The 24,286-nt window shown below is 49.1% G+C and overlaps 1 protein-coding gene across 1 annotated transcript; it reads left to right on the top strand.

The window, feature by feature from the left end:
- The first annotated feature begins 221 nt into the window (after window positions 1-221).
- LOC132511895 (acetyl-CoA carboxylase 1-like) lies at window positions 222-24,042 on the top strand. The gene is made up of 6 exons (XM_060135711.1): window positions 222-226; window positions 463-575; window positions 12,754-12,908; window positions 13,569-13,739; window positions 20,481-20,617; window positions 22,547-24,042. The coding sequence occupies exons 1-6, from the start codon at window positions 222-224 to the stop codon at window positions 22,668-22,670; spliced, it is 705 nt and encodes a 234-aa protein (XP_059991694.1). The 3' UTR covers window positions 22,671-24,042.
- Window positions 24,043-24,286: the final 244 nt, after the last annotated feature.

The raw sequence follows: 24,286 nt of genomic DNA, 5'->3' as shown, positions 1-24,286 counted from the left end.
AAACCTATGTCATTTCCATAGCAGCAGGGTGCCATCCGTGTGTAGGACCAGTCAGCACCCCGCCACTCCCTCATTGCGTGGCCTGAGTGATGGAGACTGTTCCTCTGCCACTGCGGCTACATCAGCTTTTTTTTTTTTCTGAAAAACGTGATTCCTGTTACCCTTATCAGCTGTAGGTGGTGGAATCTGTATTCTTCTCCCTTTGAGATGGAAGTAGACCGATGTCGTAATAAGAATTATTTTAATTGCTTTTCGCCAGGCCTTTCTCATACCCCACTTAGACTTCTCTGGTGCCTGCTTCTCTCTCCCTGGGGTTCCCTCTGTGAACTGTGGGTGGGTAAAACCATAATGAAGCTATTTCCTGGTCCACAGATTGTAACTGGCCTCATTCTGTTGTCTCCTTCCTCTAAAGTGCCTCTGTTTCTGTTTTGTTTTGTTTCCTTTCCTTTCTCTGTGATCCAGGGGATCAGTTCTGGAGCCAGAAGGGACAGTAGAAATCAAATTCCGCAGAAAGGATCTGGTGAAAACCATGCGTCGGGTGGACCCCGTCTACATCCACTTGGCTGAGCGATTGGGTATGTCTGCTTGTCCTCCTGGCAAATCAATGAGCCGTTCAGCTGATTTGTAATGAGTGCATTCATAGGCCAGGGGAGGAGGCACTGAAGCATTTGATCAAATTCATGATCATCTTTATTTACTGTCCTCTCTATGGTAAGAACCCTGGTAGAATGAAATAGGGTGTGTAATAGGAGGGAAAGTGGGCCCTTAAAAAAGCAAAAGTCACCTGATTTTTTTTCTTCTGATATTTCCTTATAGTTCAAACAGTCCATCTTTCTAGGCTTGTGGATGTCCTTGTAAAGAATGATTAGCGGGAAGTTGCTGCTGGGGGCAGGCTGATCAGGCAGAGAACATGCTAGGCTTAAGTCTCCTGTTTCTGCTTGTCTCTCTGGACGAGCCTGCCTTGTTTCTGAAGAGTCAGTGTCACAGGGTGGAAAAACCGGAGACCTACCCAGGCGGCATCCTGGGGCCATCCTGAGCTGGAGAAATGGAAGTAAAAATTGTACACTGTGCACTTAAAATAGAGGCCGAGCCGCAGAATCCCTGGGAGCATGTGCACTCCATGCTTCCAGCCGTTACTGTGTCGCTCATTTGTTTCTGGAGCTTTTGGAAGGGGCTTGCAATTTGAACATTGGACTAAACCGTGGGGGCCCTGTGTCAAGTCCAGAGTCTGAATGAGTTTCAGAGTCTCTTAAAACACTGATTTTCTGCCCAGGTCTCCCATTGAGCCCTTTGCTCTGTTAGTAAAGATAATGGCTTAAGGGTCTTTTGTTTGTTGGTTTGTTTTGTTTTTGTTTTTTAAAGACAACAGGGAGATTGTCTTTAAAAGGTAGTGAAGCTCAGTGAATGGAAGACATAAAAAAGAGATGCTAGCTCATTTATGTTCCAAATAGTAAGTTAATTAATAAAGTACCATTTGTGAACTCTTTACATCCTCACCATCCAGAGACACAGAAACTTCTGAGAGTTTGCCTGCCCTCACCCTAGAGACCGCACGTCCTGGCATCAGAGGCCTGAGCAGTGCGCAATGTTGCTTGCCATACACAGCGACTCGGGTTACCATAAACCCTGTTTGTGTCCCATTGTTTGCCGTTAGGAAACAACCACCAATAACTCTAACCCACCGCAGCCTGATCCTTTTGTAGGAAATGCACACATACAACAAGAAATTGGCAAAGTTGTTTCTAAAATCTATTGCCACCCAGAATTGTTGAGGTGGTTTTTCTTCCTCTTTCTTCTCCAAACAGGATAATTACTTCTGACCAACCCCATATACTTTAATTAAAGTAACTGCAGCTCAAGAGCAAGTTTACTCACAACTGTACACAGAGAGAGCTCTAAAAGCTTCAGCCACTGATAAGCATCTCACTTAGATGCCTCATAATCGCTCCCAGCATCCAGCGATCACCGCCATCGCCGTTTTTACCACTAATTCTGCACGAAGGCAGCAACGCCACAATTTCAGAACACAGCGAATTGCATAATTTTCTTTTTTTCCTCTTCTTCTTTCTTTTTTTCTTTTTTCCTGATTTTCTTTCTGGCCAATTTAAAATTTGTCAAAGTCGGTCTCCTTCTGGATCACTGCCCTTTGATATTTCGCGCACTCCATTTGCCACAAACAAGCCACAGGGCCGCAGTTCATGCTGACTCCAGCAGAGAGAGAGCTCCATTTATCTTACACTGCCTGCTGAATTCCTGCTCATTACCTGGGGGTTCACTGCCTCTTTTTAACCCCCCAGTGGCTGTCATCATCCCTTCAGAGTAACTGGCTGGTAGGAAGAGGGATCCTCTCTAACATCTGTTTGTAGAATGACTGGATGGTGAGGGGTGTGGGGCTGAAGCTTCTTTCTCTTGAAGGAAAGTGATATCGCTCCCACATTCACCCAGCATCTTTTAACGTTTGAAACACGGAAAGGGGAAAAGGAGGAGATTCCCAAGGGATGGCCGTTTAATCATTTGTTACAAATCATCTTATTAGCAATTTCCTATCCACATTGAAGAAAACCATATTTATTTAACCTTGACCAAAATGGCACTAGAGGAAGAATCCTTAGTCGGCTAAATGTGAAGCAGGCACTGGCCCAGGGCAGCTTGGGGCATGAGCAGTGGAGCTGGAGTAAAAATAACTACGTACAGGTCTTGGGTATGTTGCTTGCAGGTAAGTTGTTTAACTTCTCCAAACATCAGCTTCTTCATCTAGAGAGTGGGGGTGATGCTCCCACCTAGCCAGCGTGGGGATCAGATGAATGTGCGCCGTCTTTGAATCTGCGAAGCATTGTTCAAACATGGTGATCGGCATCGTTTCCTTTCCATCCTAAGAAGAAGAAGCAGTCTTGTCTCAGGTATTCTCAGTCAGTCAGGGAGACCATAGACGTCCAGGTGTGTTCGTGACAGAAGAGATCAGTGGGGATGTAACAGAAGAAACATTTGTGAACCTGGCTCCTTTTGGGTTCACATTGGCTTTCGGCTCCTTTCTCAGTGCCTAGAAGCAGACTGCCAAAATGCTTTTTCACAAAGTGGGTAAAAATGACCTCAGTTTCCAGATTGGGAGATCGAGGCAGAAGGAAGAGTTAAATAAGTCATCCAAGGTACAAAGTAAATGTACGCTAGTGCCCAGAAGGGAATTCTGGTTCCCTGTGTGCTACTTTTCTCAGGATTTCCTCAGATACTTACCTCAGCTGAATACTAAGCCTGATCAAAAGTAAACAGGAGCTCTTTTTCTATAAATTTATTTATTTATAAATTTATTTATTTATTTTTGGCTGCGTTGGGTCTTCGTTGCTGTGCGCGGGCTTTCTCTAGTTGCGGTGAGTGAGGGCTACTGTTCCTTGTGGTGTGTGGGCTTCTCGTTGCGGTGGCTTCTCTTGTTGCGGAGCACGGGCTCTAGGCGCGTGGGCTTCAGTAGTTGTGGCTTGCAGGCTCTAGAACTCAGGCTCAGTAGTTGTGGCACACAGGTTTAGTTGCTCCGCGGCCTGTGGGATCTTCCCGGGCCAGGGCTCGAACCCGTGTCCCCTGCATTGGCAGGCGGATTCTGAACCACTGCACCACCAGGGAAGTCCCTAAACCAGTTCTTTAAACAAGAGTGCTTTCCCTTTGTGATCTGAAGCCAACTCCACGGACAGGAATCTGACATAGGAGGACGTCTGAGGAGTAGATGTTGTTCTGTGTTCCCAGTCTCTTCCCAAATGGGCCTCTGCACAGGGGAGCATGCCATCAGGTCACTTAGACAAACCAGTGCATGGTGATTGACTGCTCAAAATACTCTCTAAGGATAATGAATAATATTTGACTTCTGAACAGCTAACGTCATCTCTTTCAGGATTCTTATTTTTTTTAAATGGCCTTTTGTCATTTTATATAGTTAGTTTGGGTAGAGGTGGTGAATTACTAGTTTACAGTTCTGTGATTATAACAGAGAGTATGAAAATAGTACATAGATTGGTCCCTCATAAAGGTAAAGGGAAGAATTACCCCAGCAAGGAATGTGATATCAGACCAAATACCAGAGTCTTGCATTGCTGGGCCAGTTCTGACCCTGGGTTCTCAGAACCCGGGCTTGGGAGAGTCAGTGCAGAGAGGAAAATGTCCTACCATTCTGGTTGCCTTAAGGAAATTAAATTCCTTTTGGAAACAGAGCGCAGCCCTCCAAGGCTTCCCTGTCTCTCTCTGATATCCTTTTACCTCCAGGACAGGGAGAGCAGCCTTAGAGCAGGACAGCCTTCCCAGCCTGGCCTCATGATGCCGTGATGTGAGATCCTCTTCTGGATCCTCATCCTCCTCTTGTGTTCCGAGGGAAGTGACAAATCAATTTAGGTAGAGAGAGAACCCTCTGGCCCAAGCGTGAAGCCACTGTAAGCTCCCCGCCGTCCCTCTCCTCGGTACAAAGAGCACCTGGGCCAAGGAGCCGCTTGGTGGAACTTTATTCTGCTCCAGACACACGTCTTGGTCGTGGCCCTGTTCCCAGACAGCCGGGCAGCCTGCCATGCAGCGCACTGGCCATGCCCACGCGGACGGAGCGCGTTCTGGGAGTGGCGGTCTGACACGGGCAGCAGCGAGCACCACTGCTGGCCCCTGCTTGGCCGTAAGGCCCTCGCCCACACCCCACACGCCTCCCGGCCTGAGGCACCCTGGGCGTAGGTAGATGGAGTATTGTGGCTGCAAGTGAGGATACATGTGTCTGAAAATCCTCAGGAATGCCTCACTCCCAAGCCTTCTCTTTAGCCGGCGGGATGACAGGAAATGGATACTTCCTTGAGTTAAGGGGACTCAAGGGTTAAGCTGCTTTTCTGGCAGAGGTGATCGAAGTTTCTGCGCTGTGTGTGCTTTTCTATCTCTTGTGCCCTCTTCAAGATGCTGTAAGCTGAAAAGAGCTCAGGTTGCTTATTTGAGGCACAAAGCAGTGTCCTTACCTGGAAAGTTGATCATGGGAAAGAAAGAAGTCCTAATACTCAGCCTGGGGAGTGGCCTCTGGCCCTCTCCCCTGTTGTACACAGAGTGTCCTCCCTGGCACCGAGGTCCCCAAACACTGGGCTCCTTAGTAGGTAGGCTGCTGAGGAACAACGTAAGACTTTCTGTCATGAAGGTAGAGATGATGGGATCCTCCCTTAAGTTAGCAGCAGCTTAAAACCCACCTGTCACACCGATTCAGAAGCTCTTTGGCTTGATGCAATTTAGTGCAGTAGTGACATTTTCTGGGAAGGAGAAGGGGGTCGTCCTTTTGGTGTGATCTGATTGTGTTTATAGAAGCATCTGGGCTTGCCTCTTCCCAGGAAGGAGTGAGTCACAATTCCCTCAGGCTGGAGGGACCTGGCAGGCATTCTGTTAGACTGTAAAACCTAAGCTTCTGCCTGCCTGAGGCTGTCACGAGAACTTGTCAGAGGGACCCTCTTCCCCGCTTGGTCCCAGACGACCCAGATCCTTGTCCTCCCGCCTGCCAGACTGAGGAAGAGCAACTTAGAGAAAGAAACTAGTACAGACTGCCAGGCTTAATTGCCACTAGAATTCAGAGAATTCTGTGCTTTTGTGTGGGGTGTTTGCATGGGGGCACAGGCTGCAGGGGGAGTAATGTATTTAATATATTTTTTTAATCCCCATTTGGAGATCTCTGGCTTTACTATAATGATTTTTAAAAATATGAACAGTAGAACACTAACGCCATCGCAAGGAACCTCAGGGTTAAACATCCCTTGAGAGGATTGCTGTTAAAATCAATATGCATATACAGTTGTATTTAGATAGTTATGGCCCCCTTTAAAGAAAAGCAGATATCTGAAAATGGGATTTAAAAAAAAACTAGATACACTGGGAGAAATTATTCCCATTACAAAAGGATTATTTGCTTTACCAAAGGATTCACTGCAGGGTTCCTTCTAAATAGCTCCCTTAAGGCATTTAAAACAGGATCTGATTTCTGCAGTTTTTCAAGAATGCTTTTGTGTAAAGAAAGGCACACCTGTTATGGATACGGAAATAGTTTTGCAGGTTTTTTTTTTTTTCCACCCTATCTTACTGTATTTTAGAGAAATTTCTTTCAACATAGAAAATGTGTTTACATAGATCTTTTAAACAGCTACTTATGTTTGTACTTCTGAATCTTAATAAGATTCCAGTCTTTTTTATGCTGATTTTTCAATCTTAAGGTTGAGGAATGGGTATGTGTTCTCATATCTGAGATATTCAGGAGCTTAGTGGGGAGGGTGATCTAGTTCTTTTCTTTAGCATCATAAGTATTTAACCAATCACAGCAAATTGCCTTCTTCTTCTTCAGAGGAGGAAGGGCACATGAAAGTTAAAATTGGGTTTATATTTACATAGGCTTCTTGATAGAACTAAAAAAAAAAGTTAAGAATCAAAAGAACACACACTTTAATATCACATCCTTTTTCCTGTTTGCCAGATTAGGATGGTTGTTACATAAATGAGAAACAGCTCAGAAAAGGAAAGAGATTTCTGCAAGGTCACCTCGTGCCTTTGGCAGAGAATTTTTAGCCTACCACTCTGATTTTTATTCTGAGCTCTGAAGGTCTCACCCTCCCCCCAGATCATACTCCATGGTCTGCTCATCCGTACGGTAAGGCTGGCCACCTCCCGCCCTCCCCCAGGGTCAAGGCTGGGTCAAAGCACCTCCTGCCGCAGAAATCAGCGGGCTCCTCAGAAGCTTCTCTTCAGCTTTGACCCCATGGAGGAGAGATGTGGCTTTTCATTATGTCCTGGCCCCTGGAACACCTGACAGGCTGCTGTCCTGTGGACACGTGCAGGTCAGTTTAACTTGTTTCATTTAAAAAGCATGGACTCTGAAGCCAGACTGCCTAAGCCCAAATCCCAGCTCCATCATTTCCTGGCTTTGTGGCCTTGGACAAGTTACTTCACTTTTTTTGCGTGCCTCAGTTTCCCCAACGATAAGATCACAGCAATCTTTTAGGGTTGTCGTGAAGATGAAATGAGATGAAAAGTATTTAAACAGTACGAGTGTATGGTAACATCTCAATGATGTTAGCTTTCATTTGGTCACTAGTAATACCTCTTCTTGCGTCTAAGTCTTTAAACATTCTTAATTGTAAGGCTTTTTTTTTAGCATTTCATGGGGACTCTTTATTTTGGGAAGGAAGGCATGGGAGTGACCGACCTCTCTTTTCCCTTTTCCCATTTCAGCCTTTTCCTAAAGTAGAAAGAATGACTAGAAAGAATGACTTTCCTCTCTGTAGCATATTCTTAAACACACTCACACATGCACACACACTGGCTTGCTTTCCTAAAAACCCTGAGGCCCTGCAATCTGGCTAGAAAAGAAAGAAAACCATTCCAAGATATTTAATTGTACAGGGAGCTTATAGGATTGATCGAGAGCTTAGCTTTTTACAATAGTCCAGTGAATAAGAAATGCTCCTGACAAATGATCAATGATGGGATAATCACTCTTTATCCCCCTCCTCATTCTTACCTTCTTTCTTTCAGGAGAGCAGGGTTCAGAAGTCAAAAATCTTTATAGACGCTGCTTTTAAATTAAGCAGAAAATAGACATTGACATATGTGTTAATCTCCCCTAAATCATTACTGGGGCTGGCTGCTTTGCCGTACAAGGAGAGGGGCCCTCGCTGTGCTACAGAAGGGTGTAAAACTAGCTTAAGAGCAGCCTCTGATTTTTAGAAAATAAAATGTAGAAAACCTTTTTTTCCCCCTTAAAACAGAGCACACAAATCTTTCTCTTTCTCATGGGCATTTAAGATTACATACATTCTCTACTTCTGTCTTTTCCTTGCTTTGATGCTTTTTTGAGGTAGGTCTTGAACGGCAATCAGAGGCATCACCGAAGGAATCAGACAACACGGGCTTTGGGGGAATGTTCTGGGTTCTTCCTAGTCTCACTCAGGAGGGCCAGAGTATTGTAGGTGTTTATTTTGGTATTCTTTCAGAGCTCTAGGATAGCTTGATTGGGTGGATGAGAATTTTGTTAGGGGAATTAGCCTCCTCTGTCCCTCCAACTGGGTAAAGCCACGGTCTTATTCCCCCAGTGCTCTGTTCCTAAGCGCAGAAGTCCCCCTGCTCTGCACCCAGTGCTGAGCTGTGCTCTTAACTCCTCCTAACACAGTGAACCAAACTCTCCAGCTAATTGCCCTTCTGTGGCCACTGCCAGGTCTCCTGCTTGGCCACTTTCAGTACCATTTAATGTAGAAGAACACAGGCTTCAGGGACAGCCAGACCCAAGGGTAAATCCTGACTTTCCTACTTAAGAGCTGGGTGTCTGTCATTGGGCAAGTTACTTTTACGTTTCAGAGCCTTGGTTTTCTCATTTGTGAAGCAGAGACCCTGTCTGTAAGGTGGGGTTATTATAAAGATTAGAGATGATGTATCTGAAGCAACTTGGAAAGCGTTCAGTAACTCTGAGGTGTTCCACTTGGCAGCAGTGTTAGCAGCTGACCAGACCTGGGTCTGAACTGCGCGTGGTGACCTATGAGCTGTGTGGTCCTAAAATCATGGAGTGCAGTGCCTGGCGCATAGGAAATGCTCGATAAATGGTGTGTGTTGTATACGGAGCGCATCTATGTATATATGTTGTTGACCCTGAGGGAGAACGTTGTGAGGGTCTGGAAGTCCCTGTTCAGCCATGTTCACGGTCCTGCCATCCCCCGCCCCCCAGCAGGGCTGCGATTTTACCTGACGATCTCTCAATGCCTCAGAGATACCGCGAGTTCACTTCCAGACCACCACAATAAAGTGAATGTCGCAATAAAGCGAGTCACATGACTTTTTGGTTTCCCAGTGCATAGAAAAGTTATGTTTACACTATAAGTGTGCAAGAGCATTATATCTGAAAAACAATGTACATACTCTAATTTAAAATACTTTAGCGCTAAAAAATGCTCACCATTATCTGAGCCTTCCGTGAATCATAATCTTTTTGCTGGTGGAGGGTCCTGCCTCGACGTTAGTGGCTGCTGACTGATCAGGGCGGTGGTCTCTGAAGGGTGGGGGGGACGGACGTGGCAATTTCTTAAAATAAGACACCAGTGAGGTTTGCTGCATCGATTGACTCTTCCTTTCACAAACGATTTCTCTATAGTGTGCAGTCCTGCTTGATAGCGTTGTTTGATTTCCCCATAACAAATACAGTACAGGTATAACTCGCTTTACTGTGCTTTCAAACTTTTTCATTATTATTATATTTCTTATGGTGATCTGTGATCAGTGATCTTTGATGTTATGTTTTGATGTTTTTATACTTGTTTTGGCATTTTTTAGCAATAAAGTATTCTCTAGGTATGCCTGTAACAGGAGGCACTACCCTAGAGACGTGCATACAGAATGGGAATTATTGGAGATGCCGTCTCGGTCTAGTCGTGGGGTGGGACTGAGGTGGAACCTCACCTTGATCAGGCAGGAGTCTGCCATCCTCATTTAGCCTTTTCTGAAGTTAAAGGGATACTAGTACCGAAGCGCTTGTACACATAAGCCAGAAACACACACAACACAGTGTTCAAAAGCTGTGGGAGCCAAGCTGCTGCATCCGGGTCCTGCCTCTGCCCCTTTCTAGCTTTGTGACCTTGGTAAGTTACATAAATTCTCAATGCCTCAGTTTCCTCACCTGTAAGAGGAGGAGAATAGGAATACCAACCTCATAAGGTTGTTGTAGAATTAAATGGGTTAATAGATGTAAAGCACTTAGAACAGTGCCCAGTGCCCTGTTGATTACTGATTATATGCACTGGGGAGCCAGGATACATTTTTTTTTTTAGTTGTACTTATTTTTTTAACTTTCCATTTGATATAATTTTACAGGAAAGTTACAAGAATGGTACAAGGAACTTCTGATGCCCTTTTCTCCAATTCACCTACTGTTAACTTCTTCGACTTGCTTTAAAATTTTCACATGCACAAGCTCCCTCGCTCACTCTCTCTGCACACATACGTGTTTTCTTTGAACTGTGTGAGCTAATCTGTAGACATCACGATCCTCTATCCATAAATATTCAGTGTGTGTTTCCAAGAACACAGACTTTCTTTTACATAAGCAAAATACATTTATTAAAATCAGAAGCTAGGGGCTTCCCTGGTGGCGCAGTGGTTGAGAGTCCGCCTGCCAATGCAGAGGATACGGGTTCGTGCCCCGGTCCGGGAGGATCCCATATGCCGCGGAGCGGCTGGGCCTGCGCGTCTGGAGCCTGTGCTCCGCAACGGGAGAGGCCGCAACAGTGAGAGGCCTGCGTACCGCAAAAAAAAAAAAAAAAAATCAGAAGCTATAACATTGATACAATACTGCTGTCTAATCCATAATTCATGTTAAAATTTTACCAGTTGTCCCAATAATGTCCTTTATAGCCTTTTTTTTTTTTTAGTCCATATCTGAGATCTAATCTCAGAGCACATGTTGCAATTTGTTGTCCAGTATTTTGTCCCTTTTAATCTGGAATAGTTCTTTGGCCTTTCTTTGTCTTTCATGATCTTGACAGTTTTTGAAGAGTCCAGGCCACTTTTTGTAGCGTTCCTTAGTTTGAATCTGTCTTATATTTTCCATGGTTAGGTTCAGATTATGCATTTTTGGCAGGAATACTGCAAAAGTGATGTCATGTCCTTCTCAGGATGTCGTATTAGGAGGCACGTGATGTCAGCTTGTCCTGTTCTCGGTGCTGGTTAGCTCTGATTACTTGTTCTAAGGTTTTGTTCACTGGGTTAATCCACTGTAAAGTTGCCATCTTCCCCTTTGTAATTAGTAAGTAATTTGTAAGGAGCTGCTTTGAAACTATGTAAATATCCTGTTCCTCCTCAAAGGCTCACCCACTGGTTTTAGTATGTGTTGATAATTCTTGGCAGAATCAATGACTGTGATGGCTGTAAAATGGTGATTTTCTAAGTCCATCATTCCTTCTCTATTGTTAGTCTGGGGAGAGAGAGGGCTTTCCCTTCCCTTCCCTTCTCCCCCATTTAATTATTTATGTCAGGGTGACTCATGGGTTCTTATTTAATTCCATAAATATTCTATCTGATGCTCAAATTGTCCCAAATTTAGCCCGTCAGAACACCTTCACACTGGTTCCTGTGTCCTTTTAACATGTCCCAGTCAGTTTTTGAGTACTTCCCCGCTTTTTGTGACAATACACTCCAGGCTCATCTTATATTTCTCCTGCCCCAGCCGCGGAATAAACCATTTCTCCAAGGAGTCTTGGTTCCTTTTATTGGAGAAGGAAAAATGTTTGCTTCCCTGTCAAGGGTGTTCTACTCAAGACCATCTCATCTCAGAAGAAGCTGGTCAGCTCTCCTCCCCGGAACCCTCCAGGCAGGTCCACCTAGAATGAACGGGCCTCCGTCTCATCCCACAGTGTGGTGCCCACTGCTGTTTACCTGGTTTGGAAAGAAGGCTGCTGGGGGGTCAGGGGCCCAACGCGATGGGTCAGTGGTTGCCTCTGTGTGAGAACCCAAGGAAAGATAGCCCTTTGTACCATTCATCACAGTTCAAAGTAGTGATGGGTTTTGTTTTTTTTTAAAAAAAAAAGGTGGACTTGGGCATCCAAAAACCTCATAAGACTGAAGCTAGGTACTAGAGTTATACACGTGTTTGGGTATAATACGGCTCACTCAGCAGCCCAAGGCTGTTTATGGCATGTGATTCATAGTGGCATAAAAGCAAGGCCCGTTCCAGACACACATGCTTGAAATAGACCTTTCTCTATTGCATCCCCATCACCTGTGGTCATGTATTTATTTATCAGCTTTGGTGACAAAGCACTTCAAGTTGTCCCCAACCCCAGGGGCTGTCACCTATTGCTCTTTCAGTTAGACTTACTCCTCCTTACTGGGCAGGCAGATAAATTCTCGGTATTGATTGCGAGTTCCATTCTGAGAGTAATTAGGAAGAAAAGCACAACGTAGCAGCGCCTCTCCTGGGACACTGTTGAGTGGGGGTGGGAGGCTGCTTGTTATAAGGAGTCCAAACTCATCTGTTGCGTAAGGGCGCCATGTGCTCATAAGCTTGGGGATCCAAATGGGGTTTGTGGACTGCCTTTCTCTATTTCCCTCCTCCTCTGCGTTTAGCCCAAGAGCTAGAATATCTTTGTCACTGTGGTCAGGGGTTGGCTCTGGCAGTAGCAGCCCAGGTAGGAGACTAGGAGGCTGGCTAATCCCCCGAGCTGGCATGAGACACATGCCTCTGGCTCTGATTGGGTCGGATTCTACTAATTTCAGGTTAAGAGTATGCAGACCTGAGATTAAAGCTGTGAAGTAAAGCAGCTTGCAACCTGAGGAGTCATCAGGTCCTGTCCAGGCGGACAGGTGACTGGTGTGGACGTGGGGAAGAAGAGCTGCTGGTCTGTGTGCGGAGGCACAGGGCGTGTCCCCCCAGCGTGTCCCACACCCGGAGCAGCCCGGCCGCTCTAGTGCTGGTCAGCAGGGCATGGCACGGTGCCCTTCGTGGGGATGAGGGGCCCGCTGTCAGTCAGAGCGGTGGTGAGGGGCACGGGCTGGCACCTGCTCGGGGCGTGGGCCCCCCCCAGGGCTGCTTTCTCAGTCGTCAGCCCCACAGGGAAGGGAGGGCACGGGAGCCCCGTGGCAAGACAGGGACAGGTCTGGCACCTGGCAGAGTCCGGTTGTCAGCAGAGGCGATGAAGACGTTGGAGAGCTGAGCCTCAGAGCTTCCCGTGACTGTGGCTGCTTCTGAGCAGAGGCTCCTGGTCCGCCTGCGCCTGACGGTGTGTCTCCTTGCAGGCACCCCCGAGCTAAGCGCAGCTGAGCGGAAGGAGCTGGAGAGCAAGCTGAAGGAGCGGGAGGACTTTCTCCTTCCCATTTACCGCCAGGTGGCCGTGCAGTTTGCTGACTTGCACGACACACCGGGCCGGATGCAGGAGAAGGGTGTCATCAACGTAAGTACGGTGGTCGCCGCTTCTCCTGACTTGTCAGAGACCCGCCGCCAGCCCGTGTGTGTCTCGTGCCCACGGGCTCCCATGCAGGGAGCTTTCGGGGCTGCATTAAAACAGCGGGTGCAGATCAAACCGTGTTCAGTTCTTCTGGCGAGACTTGTCCCTTTTTCTGTGCCCACTACCATCCTCAAACAGCTTATGAGTCAGGTTCCCGGGGACTCCTCAGGAGGCAGGCTCCATTTTGCTGGCGAGAAACTGATTCCCAGGCACTCCACTGGGGACAGCTTCCCCGGGGTCCTCAGGCAGTGGGTTACCCCAGTGTCAGGGTCCCGGCAGCGGCTAGTTCACACTTGACCTGCGTGCGAGCTGTCTGAACCGCCTGCTCAAAAGCAGCCCCGTGCTCTCTGCTACCCGGGAGTCTGAGCCCTGCACCCCCGAACATCTCAGCTCCGTGTGGGCCGAGCGATGGCCAGGCCCCTCCCTGTGCAGTGCTGCGGTCGGTGGGGCGTGGGGCTGCGCTCTGAACTGGGCAGCCGTCTACAGGGGCTGGGCTCGTGGCCACTCTAGTCTCTGAGGGGCTTGCTGGAGGGTAGGGTTTGTGCCCGTGGAGTCCCCTCTGGGCACCGAGCTGGGGCGACTAAGCTTATTGTTGTCTGGGTGTAGGACATCCTGGATTGGAAGACATCCCGTACCTTCTTCTACTGGAGGCTGAGGCGTCTCTTGCTGGAGGACCTGGTCAAGAAGAAAATTCACAACGCCAACCCCGAGCTGACCGACGGCCAGATCCAGGCCATGTTAAGGCGCTGGTTTGTGGAAGTGGAAGGGACAGTGAAGGTAGGTGGCCCCCTGGAGGAGCCTTCACATCCTGCTCCTCACCCGCCGCCCGCCCGCCCCTGGCACCGCAAGAAGCCTTGTTGTCTAAGAATCCCCGGGCCTCGGGAGTGGAAGGGAGATATGGGCCTCGGCCTGTGTCCTCCCCACAGTAATATGTCCTGACGGCTTGTGAGAGGAGGTGGTAGGGCGTTCTTTGCAGCTCATTCCATCATTCAGCAAACCTTTCTGAATGCTTCCTATACACCAGACAGTGAAGGAGGCAGGCATATGCTCCTGTCCTCGCAGAGCTCGCCACCAAGGCAGGGAGACAGATTCGTCAAGGGGTCACGTACAACAGTGAGGCCAACGTCAAACATGGCAGGTCCAGGGCATCGTAGAGCACAGAGAAGGGCCACCGGACCTGCTGTGTGGGAAGGGAGGGCAGAGTCTGGGAAGACTTCTAGAAGTAATGTCTCAGCAGAGACCTGAAAACATAGTAGGAATGAACCAGAGGAAAAGGTTGGATTAAGAGACAGGAGGAATGTTCCAGGCAGAAGGAACCGCATGTTCCAAGCCTGACAGCAAGAGTACCGTGCACCTGAGGCACTGCAGGAATTTCAGGATGGCTCAGAGCCCGGGATGGTGTAGGGCCAGGAGAGCCACGTGGAGGGGCTGGGACTTTGTCCTGAGGCCTGGGAAGCCACTGAGAATTTGAAGCGGCAGAGGGACATCCTGTGATGCGTGTTGTAGAGAGACGGCTCAGGGGCTGCGTGGAGGGCGCGCTGAGGGGGCACGAGCAGGAGCCTATCGGGAGGGGATGGTGATCCAGGCGGCAGACGCTGTGACTCCGGCTGAAGGTCTTCTGATTGCAAATCCGAGCTGGAAGGAAACGTCCACCCTGCGGGGAGCTACGGATCCGCCATCTCCTGGGGGTGATCTCACGGGGAAGGCGCACACCTCGGAGCAGCGCCCGCTGAGATGGTGTCCCTAGTGCTCCTCCCTGGGGCTGAGGCCAGGACAGCCAGGCACCAGCATTTGCTTCTGGAGTCCTGGGCTACATGAGACAGTCCATGGGAGGATGGGAAGGAAAAGGTGGGACTTCTATTTCTGTTTTTACTAAGAAAAAGAAAGAAATCAACCTTTATTCATAGTTAGTATCTGGATTTAATCATATACATCATATATACATTTTATCAGAATGTGGGTAGTATGTGCTGGAAATACACGTGTCTCTTTTCCTGATAGCTATGTGATCAGAAACAGTTGGTGACTGCCGGCTTAGAGAAGTGCTGGAGGGCCGGATGGAGGGCACACCCGCCTCCTCCTGGGAAGTGTTGCTTGAGGTCTCTGCTGACTGTTCCCGGGAAGGAACCCCAAGATTTGCTATAAGTTTTAAAGTCAGTGAGTCGGGTTGCTTCTAAGATTCACCTCTGTGTTAAGTCTACCCGTTTCTTTATGACCGAAAAGCTTCCTTGGATAAATATTTCAGATGTGCAGCCTCATGCGACATGTGGTTCAGGTTAAGGTCAGTCTTTGGCATCATAATTGAGTGAGACAATTTTGTCAGTGGCCACTGGCAGCTTGCAGCGGAAGTTGGCATTGAAAGTCACGCAAGTGTAAAATAAGAGGCTGTTCTCCAGTTAGGAGCGGCCAGCCAGGTAAATGGACTCTGCGTGTGCGGCCAGGAGAGGCCCGCACGCCTTCCTCCGCCATTAGTCACTAACGGACGGGCACGGCCTCAGTGGGCACAAGGATGCGGGGAAGGACGGCTCCCCTCTGAGCGTGAAGCCAGCGCACAGGCCCTTCAGTTGTGCCTTAACATCCCACTCCCAGGGGACAGCGTGTCTGGAGAAGCAGGTCATCGCCATCTTGTCGACGGAGAAAACAGTCACCTGTGTGCACAGACTCCTGGCTGGAGATCAAGTGCAGAAGACAGCCTGGCCCCATGGCTCAGGAGGGGAGGCCAGAGGCTCTGGGACCCAAACGTACCCAAGAACGAGGCCGTCTCCCCTGCCCCCCATCTACAGAAGAGAGCGCCCCCCTGAGCGCTCAGTCCAGGAGGACAGTCGAGGGGAGAGAGGAAGGGCAGGTGGTCCCACGATGTGGCTTTGAAACCTCTTTCTGGATTCTGCGGGCTCAGCAGGACCCGGTTTAGTGTGGGGCTGGTGATAAAATCTGCAGCGCCCTTGAGAGAAGAAAGTGTTGCCGTGTTCAAAAGCCGAGTGGCTGCCTCTGAGGGACCAAGTCTGCGCGGTGCTTGGAAACGGCCTTTCAAACCCCAAAACTGGCGCCTTTCCTCGATTCTTCAGTCAGGGATGGAATATCGTACACTGTCTCTCGCAAGGTCTAAACCCTGGCTTTGCCTCAAGAAGTGACCCTCTGGTTCTTACTGTGGTTACTGGTAGGGAAAGACAGTGATAGGCATCTGTTAGCCGTGCTGTGTGTTTTCTTCATAGTTTTTTTTTTTTTTTTAATCTTAATCCTGAAAAAAGAGATTCACACCGTGATGTTATATAACTGAGCAGTACAATTCTTTTGTTTCCCTTAGAGGAGTCTGTTACCATGAGTTATGGGATTCTGTTTGAGTCCACAGGGACAGACCCGTTGTAGGGGACAGGGTTTATGGTTCACAGTTTCACTGCAGGCAGAAGAGAAGCATCACCAGAGCTCCCTGAAAACACAGCGAGAGCTTAGATTTAAACTGGGTCATAGGAACAAGGCACACATCTGTTTCACGGGCACGTTTCTTCTCCTGATTCTTAGATCCATAGTTTAAGGTATGCAGTTTTTCAGACAAGCTGATTTTCCCCCCAGGCCCAAATTGAGAAGAAATTAGAAATTGAGAAGAATGTGGAAATTGAGAAGAATGTGGTATTTGGAATCTCACACTTTTTGGATCCCAGCTTTACAATTTACTGGCTTAGACATACTTAAGCCTCCCTTTCCTCATATGTAAAAATAGGGATGTTTATTTCCCGAGGTTTATTGCGTTTTAAAGGACATCGTAAGTGTCGGGCACCATGTCTGGCGCTCAGTTTCCTCCTCCCTCAGCACAGCATGTTAGAAGGTGGGCTGAGAGTTTCAGTGCAGCTGAAATGGTCTTGGTGGGAGCCATGTGCCCAGTAGATTCTCAGTCGGTGTTCTCTGACTTGGCGTGCTCTAATTTATCCATGATCTAGGATGCCACAGTGAACCCTTACTGTCCAGGAAGCTACCCATTCACTCTTTTTTAAATTTTTATTTTTTGGCTGCGTTGGGTCTTCGTTGCTGAGCATGGGCTTTCTCTAGTTGCAGCGAGCGGGGGCTACTCTTCGTTGCAGTGTGCATGCTTCTCATTGCAGTGGCTTCTCGTTGCAGAGCACGGGCTCTAGTCATGCAGGCTTCCGTAGTTGTGGCATGAGGGCTCAGCAGTTGTGGCTCAGAGGCTCGAGCGCAGGCTCAGTAGTTGCGGCACACGGGCTTAGTTTCTCTGCGGCATGTGGGATCTTCCCAGACCAGGGCTCGAACCTGTGTCCCCTGCATTGGCAGGCGGATTCTTAACCACGGCGCCAACAGGGAAGTCCCAGCCCATTCATTCTTAGTCTGGATTTCCAAATGAGATGAATCGTCAGTGGAGGCCCTTGTGAGGAAGGTAGAGGAAAAAGCACCATTGATAGGGTTGTTTGACTTCCACTCTCCTCAAGCTTCCCGTGGACAAGTCTTATGCGCCAAACTTCTGATCTCGGGCCAAGGAGCGAAAAGGTGAGGCAGAACCTGGGCAGCATGCCTTGGGCCTGGGGCTGAGGCTGGAGTGGCTATCAGGAGATGGGGCCAGCAGGCCACCCCAGCCCACATGGCTGTTTGCTACTGTCCGCCAAAGCATCAGAAAACATCACTTTGCTGAGGTATCTCCAGGCAGCTCACAAGGTGACTTATCTGCAGGGCATGGTAATCACGGCTCACATCCATCAGCCTGTGCCCTGGTCACTCCCAGGCCCTGCTGTACCATTGAGTAAGGAGGGCTTAACAGCAATCCGATACATTAGAAAGGAAACTTTCCAAACAGGTCATTTAGATTTTGTGGGATAGACTAATTACTACATACAATTAGTGAGCTGAGTAGTGCCAGGGATACTGACCCACTGGCGCAGAGCGGGATACAGTGCCAGCTGGACACGCACTGTAAGGCACTGTCGCGACGTTTAATTATTGATATTTTATTGGTATTATAATGTTCTGACTGGGATGAATGCAGGCAGGTGACATAGGGGCCCAGGCCTGTCATGAGGTTAGCACCCAGCATGTCACACGTGGTTAAAATCCATGGTGGGAATAATCAGCCACGTTCTCATAAATTTAAGGAGGGAAATGTAAACAGCATAGGGTTGCTCGTCCTTCTAGCCGGAATGATGATTCCTACAGCTCCGTTCCTGGAGGGCGAACGAGGAACTGCAGACTCGCTGACCCTCATGGGGGAAGCACGCTCACACAGTAGAGGAAACCCTCCCAGGTCTGTTGCAAAACACCTGTGGTGCCGCGGCACCTGCATTTGTTGATTCTTGCTAAAAACGCTGTTGGCTAGGATTGCGACCCCATGGCCTTCGTGTGCTCTGTGCTGTGGTCAAAACTTGACCAGGGTTTGACTTGGTGGTCATCACCCAGTCGTATTGAGTGAACAGCAAATCTTTCATATAAGGGGCCTATATTTTCAAAAACTTGGAATGTGCTGCTTTAATTCCGTCTGGGAACTTTTTCAATGTTTAATTTAAATACCTAGTGTATTCTGGCTACAGGAGGGGACAGCAGAAGAGTTTTCTCTGGAGGGCAGCTGGCTTTCCAGTGCAGTGTCTGAGCATCGTTAGAAGCAGGCATCTCGTTAGCTAATACATTACACCAATCAAGGCGAGTTATCTTAAGCCACAATTAATCTGCTCCCTGGCATATGTTGATAGGAAAGCATCATGCTGTTTCTTAATTAAAAGCAAACGGATTAAAAATGATTAATAAGAGTATTAAATATTCTCTTAAACTAAAGGCTTTGGGATTCTTGGGTAAATCTAGTTTTTTTTCCCAAGAAGCACGCATTGTTTTCTTTTTTCCTCACCCCAAATCCTCATAGGTAAGGGCATGTGCAGAAGTCCAGATTACCATGATGGAGATGGAAATGTCGGCGTTCAGGGGCAGCGCTCGGGAGTGCAGGCGCACCCGTCCACATGTGGGGTGGGCAGGAGCTGGCACGCGGGAGCTAAGACAGCGAGCGCACTGTGGGAAACACCACCGCCCCACCCTGGTCAGTAGAGACGGATGTGCAAAACGCTTGCGCTCAGCCTCGAAGGTGCTGGGCAGGACGCGCAGCACGGAGAGGTGGGAAGGCCCCCTCAGCTTCGCACTGTCCGGGCCGCACCACCCTGACCAGGAGAGCTGATCTTTTTGTCAGTGATTACAAACAGATGGACAAATTTGGAGCAAGAAAAAGAACTGGACAAAAGAACTAGAAAAGGCACGTTGCTGATCCTTAATCCTGGGGCTCCTTAATCCTTCAACTGTGAAGGACTCCTTAAGGGTTGTTAGAAACGTGGACGTCAGTTACAGGACATGTAATAAACAAGCAGCCCCGGGAACTCGCTGGCCAAGGTGGAGATGGGGAAGTGAGAGTCTGAAAAGAAACCATTATTTTGAAAGGCCCGAAGTAGAACCTTAGGAAACAGCACAGCGCCCGGTCTCCTCCTGCGTGACGACTCTGGCGGGCACTGAGAACGCAGCTCCGTGCTTTGCAGGCCCTGGGGTCCCAGCCGTGGCTCGGGCGCCTCTGCTGGAATCCAGCCTTCCTGAGCCACCTGCCGAGCTCCCTAACGCACCCACCTATTAAATTACAGCGCCAAACTCATTGGCATTCTGACTTTGACTCGGTTAGTGATAACAGAGGAGGACAGCGCACCTTTAAATGACGAGCTTTGTGTTTAATTACCCAAACAAAATGACATAAATATGAATGAGCCCTAATGGCGGTACTTGGTTTTCCGGAAACCATTAACAAAACGATTCCTAAATGATTTGTAAAGAAAATGAGCGGAGACGAGAGCCAGGAGAAGGCTATTAGGTTTCTAACACACTCCTGAATTATTATGTAGTCAACTACCTGGGAAATGCTCAGCTAAATGATCTTGAAAGGAGGAGGTGAGAGGTGGTTTGTTGAGACTTTCAGGGTGATGGACATCCTGACCCTTCGGAAAACTCTCACAGAAAGCGAACTGGGGTTTAGGTTTCCGACCCGCGGCAGGACTCCCCTCACCTCTGGCCTCCTCCAGCTCTATGGCAGGAGGCCTCCACAGCCAGGCTGCTCACCTGCCACACACCCTGCTGGGACTACAGACTTAAATTTAGGAATCGTGACTCAGTTCCTCAAGAAGCACACATTTCATTTTAGAAACACCAGGTAAACAGCATTTCCCTCTCAGTCTGCACTTTACTAAACAATCGGTCAGGGGACTAAATTCCCGTAGCCTTTGTGGAACAGGTAGGGGGGACGGGACCAGCGTCCGTGTGAGCACGGATGCCTCTGGGGGGCCCAGGTGGACACTTCAAAAGCAGGGCAGGGAAGACGAGGAAGGCTCCTGCCTTGAGGCCTGCTTCCTCCTCCTGCAAAGCCAACAGTAATGGAGAGCTGGGAACGGCTTCTTTACGTTGAGTAAGCTTTTGCAGTGCACTTTCCAGATGTAGACTAGTCAGGGTGTCCAGCCTGGCCTGGGCCCTGGTGTCCAAGCAGGCGTCGTCTGTTGGCAGGCCTATGTTTGGGACAACAACAAGGATCTGGTGGAATGGCTGGAGAAGCAGCTGGCAGAGGAAGATGGCGCTCGCTCGGTAATAGAGGAGAACATCAAGTATATCAGCAGAGACTACGTCCTCAAGCAGATCCGCAGGTGAGAGCCGCGGGGGCAGGTGGGGGTGCTCCTGGGTAGAAGTGGGGCTCACTTCTCGGGGATGAGCGTCTCAAGGACAAACGGTGAGGTGATGATGCCTCATAGTCTTTGTGTCCCTTTCTGTTTGAGACGGCTGTGGTTGACCCACAGATCGGAGGAGCCCTGAAGCGCAGTTCTTGCTCAGCTGCTGGTCCCCAGGGGCACTTAGTAACGAAGGCTTAGTTCATTGTGCCCAGCTATTCGCTCCAAATGCAGATACTCAAACCGGATGAATGATTCTGTGAGGAAAAGCTGATTGCATCATAGTTTCCTGGGAAACTACCTCCTCCCCTCCCCCAGCCAAGAGTTAGTTGTGTTCTAGAGGCTTCCGTCTTCTCCACAGGCTGGGTGGTGGAGGCTGCTGGGGACATTTTTTAAACTTTTTATTTGGACACATTTCATTTACAGAAAAAACTGCAAAACTGAAAACAGTACAGAGAACAAATCTGTACCCAAATGTGCCTGGTATTTACATTTTACCCTTTTTGATATATCATTTGTGTGTGTGTGTGTGTGTGTGTGTGTGTGTGTGTGTGCGCGCGTGTGTGTATATATTTCTTTTTCTGAACCATTTAAGGGTAAGTTACATATGTCATGGCCCATCATGGCCCTTTACCCCCAAATAGTTCAGCATGCCTTTGCTAATAGGGATATTCTCTTACATAACCAGAGTAAAATGATTAATTTTTATAAGTTGAACATTTTATCTAAACCACCATTTGCAGACCATTGCTCCTTTTGAGTTTGTCTGATGTTACCTCACGATTAGATTCAGGCTGTGCGTTTGCAGCCAGAATATTACATCCGTGACGATCTGGCCTTCACAGGGTACCGTATCTGGAGGCACGTGATGTCATCTGCCTGTCCCAATGTTAGTTTCCATCACCTGACCAAGCTGTTACTCAACTTCTCCACTGTATAATTCCTGATTTTCCCATCCCCCTCGAACCTAATAAGCAGTCTGAGGAGAGACACTCCAAGGCCATGCAGATTCCTGCTCATCAGAATTTCCACCTAGATTTAGCATCCAGGGATGATTCTTGCCTGATCCAGTCTTTTTTTTTTAATTTATTAATTTATTTTTATTTTTGGTTGCGTTGGGTCTTCGTTGCTGCACGCAGGCTTTCTCTAGTTGTGGCGAGCAGGGGCTACTTTTGGTTGTGGTGCGCGGGCTTCTCGTTGCGGTGGCTTCTCTTGTGGAGCCCGGACTCTAGGCGCACGGGCTTCGGTAGTTGTGGCATGCGGACTCTAGAGCACAGGCTCAGTAGTTGTGGCGCACGGGCTTAGTTGCTCTGCGGCATGTGGGATCTTCCCGGACCAGGGCTCGAACCCGTGTCCCCCACGTTGGCAGGCAGATTCTCAGCTACTGTGCCACGAGGTAAGTCCCTGATCCAGTCTTTACAGTGAGGTTGCAAAATGACAGTGTTCCAACTCCTCTGCACAATCACATCTCACCACCCCAATTCTCCTGTAAGCAAAAGTCCTCTCTCCTCCTCCATTTATTATATATTCGTTATTGGTGTAGACTAGTGAATGTCTTTTTTCAATGATTTGTAATTCATTATTTTGATGCCTCACATGTCCCAGATTTAGCCAGTGGGAGCACCTTCAGGCTGGGTCCACTATCTTTGTGACATGACCCCATCGGGGTTTTGGGTTTTGCTTTTTGAGGTTACTTCCTCACTTTCTGACATAACAAAATGTTTTGGGTTCGTGTGGTATCTTGCTGCTGGGGACATTATTCACGTAGGAAAATGAATCAGGTGAGGCAGGGACTGCAGGGTCCGCAGTGGACTCTGGGAGCAGGTTTCTTGGGCAGTTCTGAAGCTACCCTGATCTAGGCACTGCTGCCTCTCTCTCATCCTCACTGTCCCGAATCTTCCCCTCCAGCTTGGTACAGGCCAATCCAGAGGTTGCCATGGATTCCATCGTCCACATGACCCAGCACATCTCGCCCACTCAGCGAGCAGAAGTCGTTCGGATCCTCTCCACAATGGACTCCCCGTCAACGTAGGAAGAGCTTCCTGCCCACCCCTGCCCTGCCTCCGGAGAAAAGGGCTAGAGCTGCCTTTCACACCTGAAGCCGCTGTAATTAGAAGGCACACGAGACCAGCACTGGAATCAAAGTGGCATTTTGCTTCCCCTCGATGTTTTCAGGTTACGCATGACATACCGGGACGTAGGGTCACAAGCCCCCACTCCAGCCCACCAGTCACACCTACCCCGTTCAGTATTTATTATTACCCTGGCTGTGACGGCAGTCCTCTCTCCCTGCCCAGGACCTAAGAAGGCAATGACGGGTACAAGCACCTACCAAGAGGTCTTACCACACGCCAGCAGGGCCACCCTCCCGTCCTGACCGCCCCTTGGTCTGGCCCCGGGAAGTGGGAGCTGTTGCCAGGCAGTCAGCAGCCCGCGCTCGCCCCTGGCCCTGTGAGCCTGCAGCCACCGGCAGCAGAGGAGGGCCAGGGCTGAGGCCATAGGCCCAGCACCAGGCGTGGGGAGAGGAGGAAGCCTCGGGTCTGTTGCTTCTTACCCCACACTCAGCCCGGTCCACACCAGGCACCCAGCTTGTGAAGAAAAATTAGAGCATGAACTCTGCAAGCTCCATGGAACTCAAAGATGAGGGCAAAACCACGACCCAAGAAGCAGAGAAAGCAGAGACCAAGTCACTGTCGTCGATTTAGGGGCCTCGCCCTGGGGCTCCCTTCTCAGAACAAGCGCAGAGACGGTTGACCTGCCACTGCCCCGTGTGCCGCTGCTCGGCTAGCTGAGATGCCCGGGGGTCCCACTGGCAGTACCGTAGCCCGAGTGGGCAGAGGAGGACCCAGGGGAGCTGCCCTTCCCGTCACTGATGGAAAGTAGTCACCATGCGACAGCGAGAGCGGGCCAGCCAGTCTCCCTTTTTAGGACGCGGGAGGTTGTTACTGTTAAGCCTGGAGCTTTGATAGTTACAGGAGGTTAACGGTGCCTACAGGGCCATCGTCTCTGTTTCTGGGGCCACTCTTCTAGCAGCTGACACTCTTACTTACTTTGGGTCTCGTCTCTTCCTTGAATGTACACAGGCACAGCCGGTCTCCCCACAGCCACGGAAAGGAGCCCTGGTGACATCAGTGCTCTCGGCGCTGGGAACTGGCCTTCCCCGCTTTGGGGAGGCTTCCAGGGAACACAGAATCCATGTGACCTTAAGGTTATCCACAACCCCATCATGGTGCTGCTGTCTTCCAGGCCCACGGGTCCCTCCCTGGCCTCCTCATGGGTGATGGAGAGTTTATTTTCAACAACCAGTTTATTCAAGGAGAGAGCTTACTGATCCCCCCCGTCGGTGTTCCTAAAGCAAGAGTGGCAGGTGATCAGGGCTGGGGTAGCATCCGGCTACCCCAGTGCAGCATCCGGTTCCTACAGTGCAGCTAATTGCATTTAGCAGCATTTGTCACTGATGACCAAGGGGGAAATCACTAAGACGTCTGAGAAGCAGCAGTATGAACACTTCCGTACGAGCTACGGTTTTGAGCCTTAACCCTACAGTTCACGCACAAGAAAGAGCTCCACTCCTCTCCTCGGGAACTGTTTGTGCAGATGGGCACCGTGCGGCTGGATGGGTTGCCACCTGCCCCCAGGAGCCTGGAG

Source organism: Lagenorhynchus albirostris, chromosome 20, assembly GCF_949774975.1.
Source record: "Lagenorhynchus albirostris chromosome 20, mLagAlb1.1, whole genome shotgun sequence".
Taxonomy (NCBI): Eukaryota; Metazoa; Chordata; class Mammalia; order Artiodactyla; family Delphinidae; genus Lagenorhynchus; species Lagenorhynchus albirostris.
This window is presented reverse-complemented; position numbering and strand designations above follow the sequence as displayed.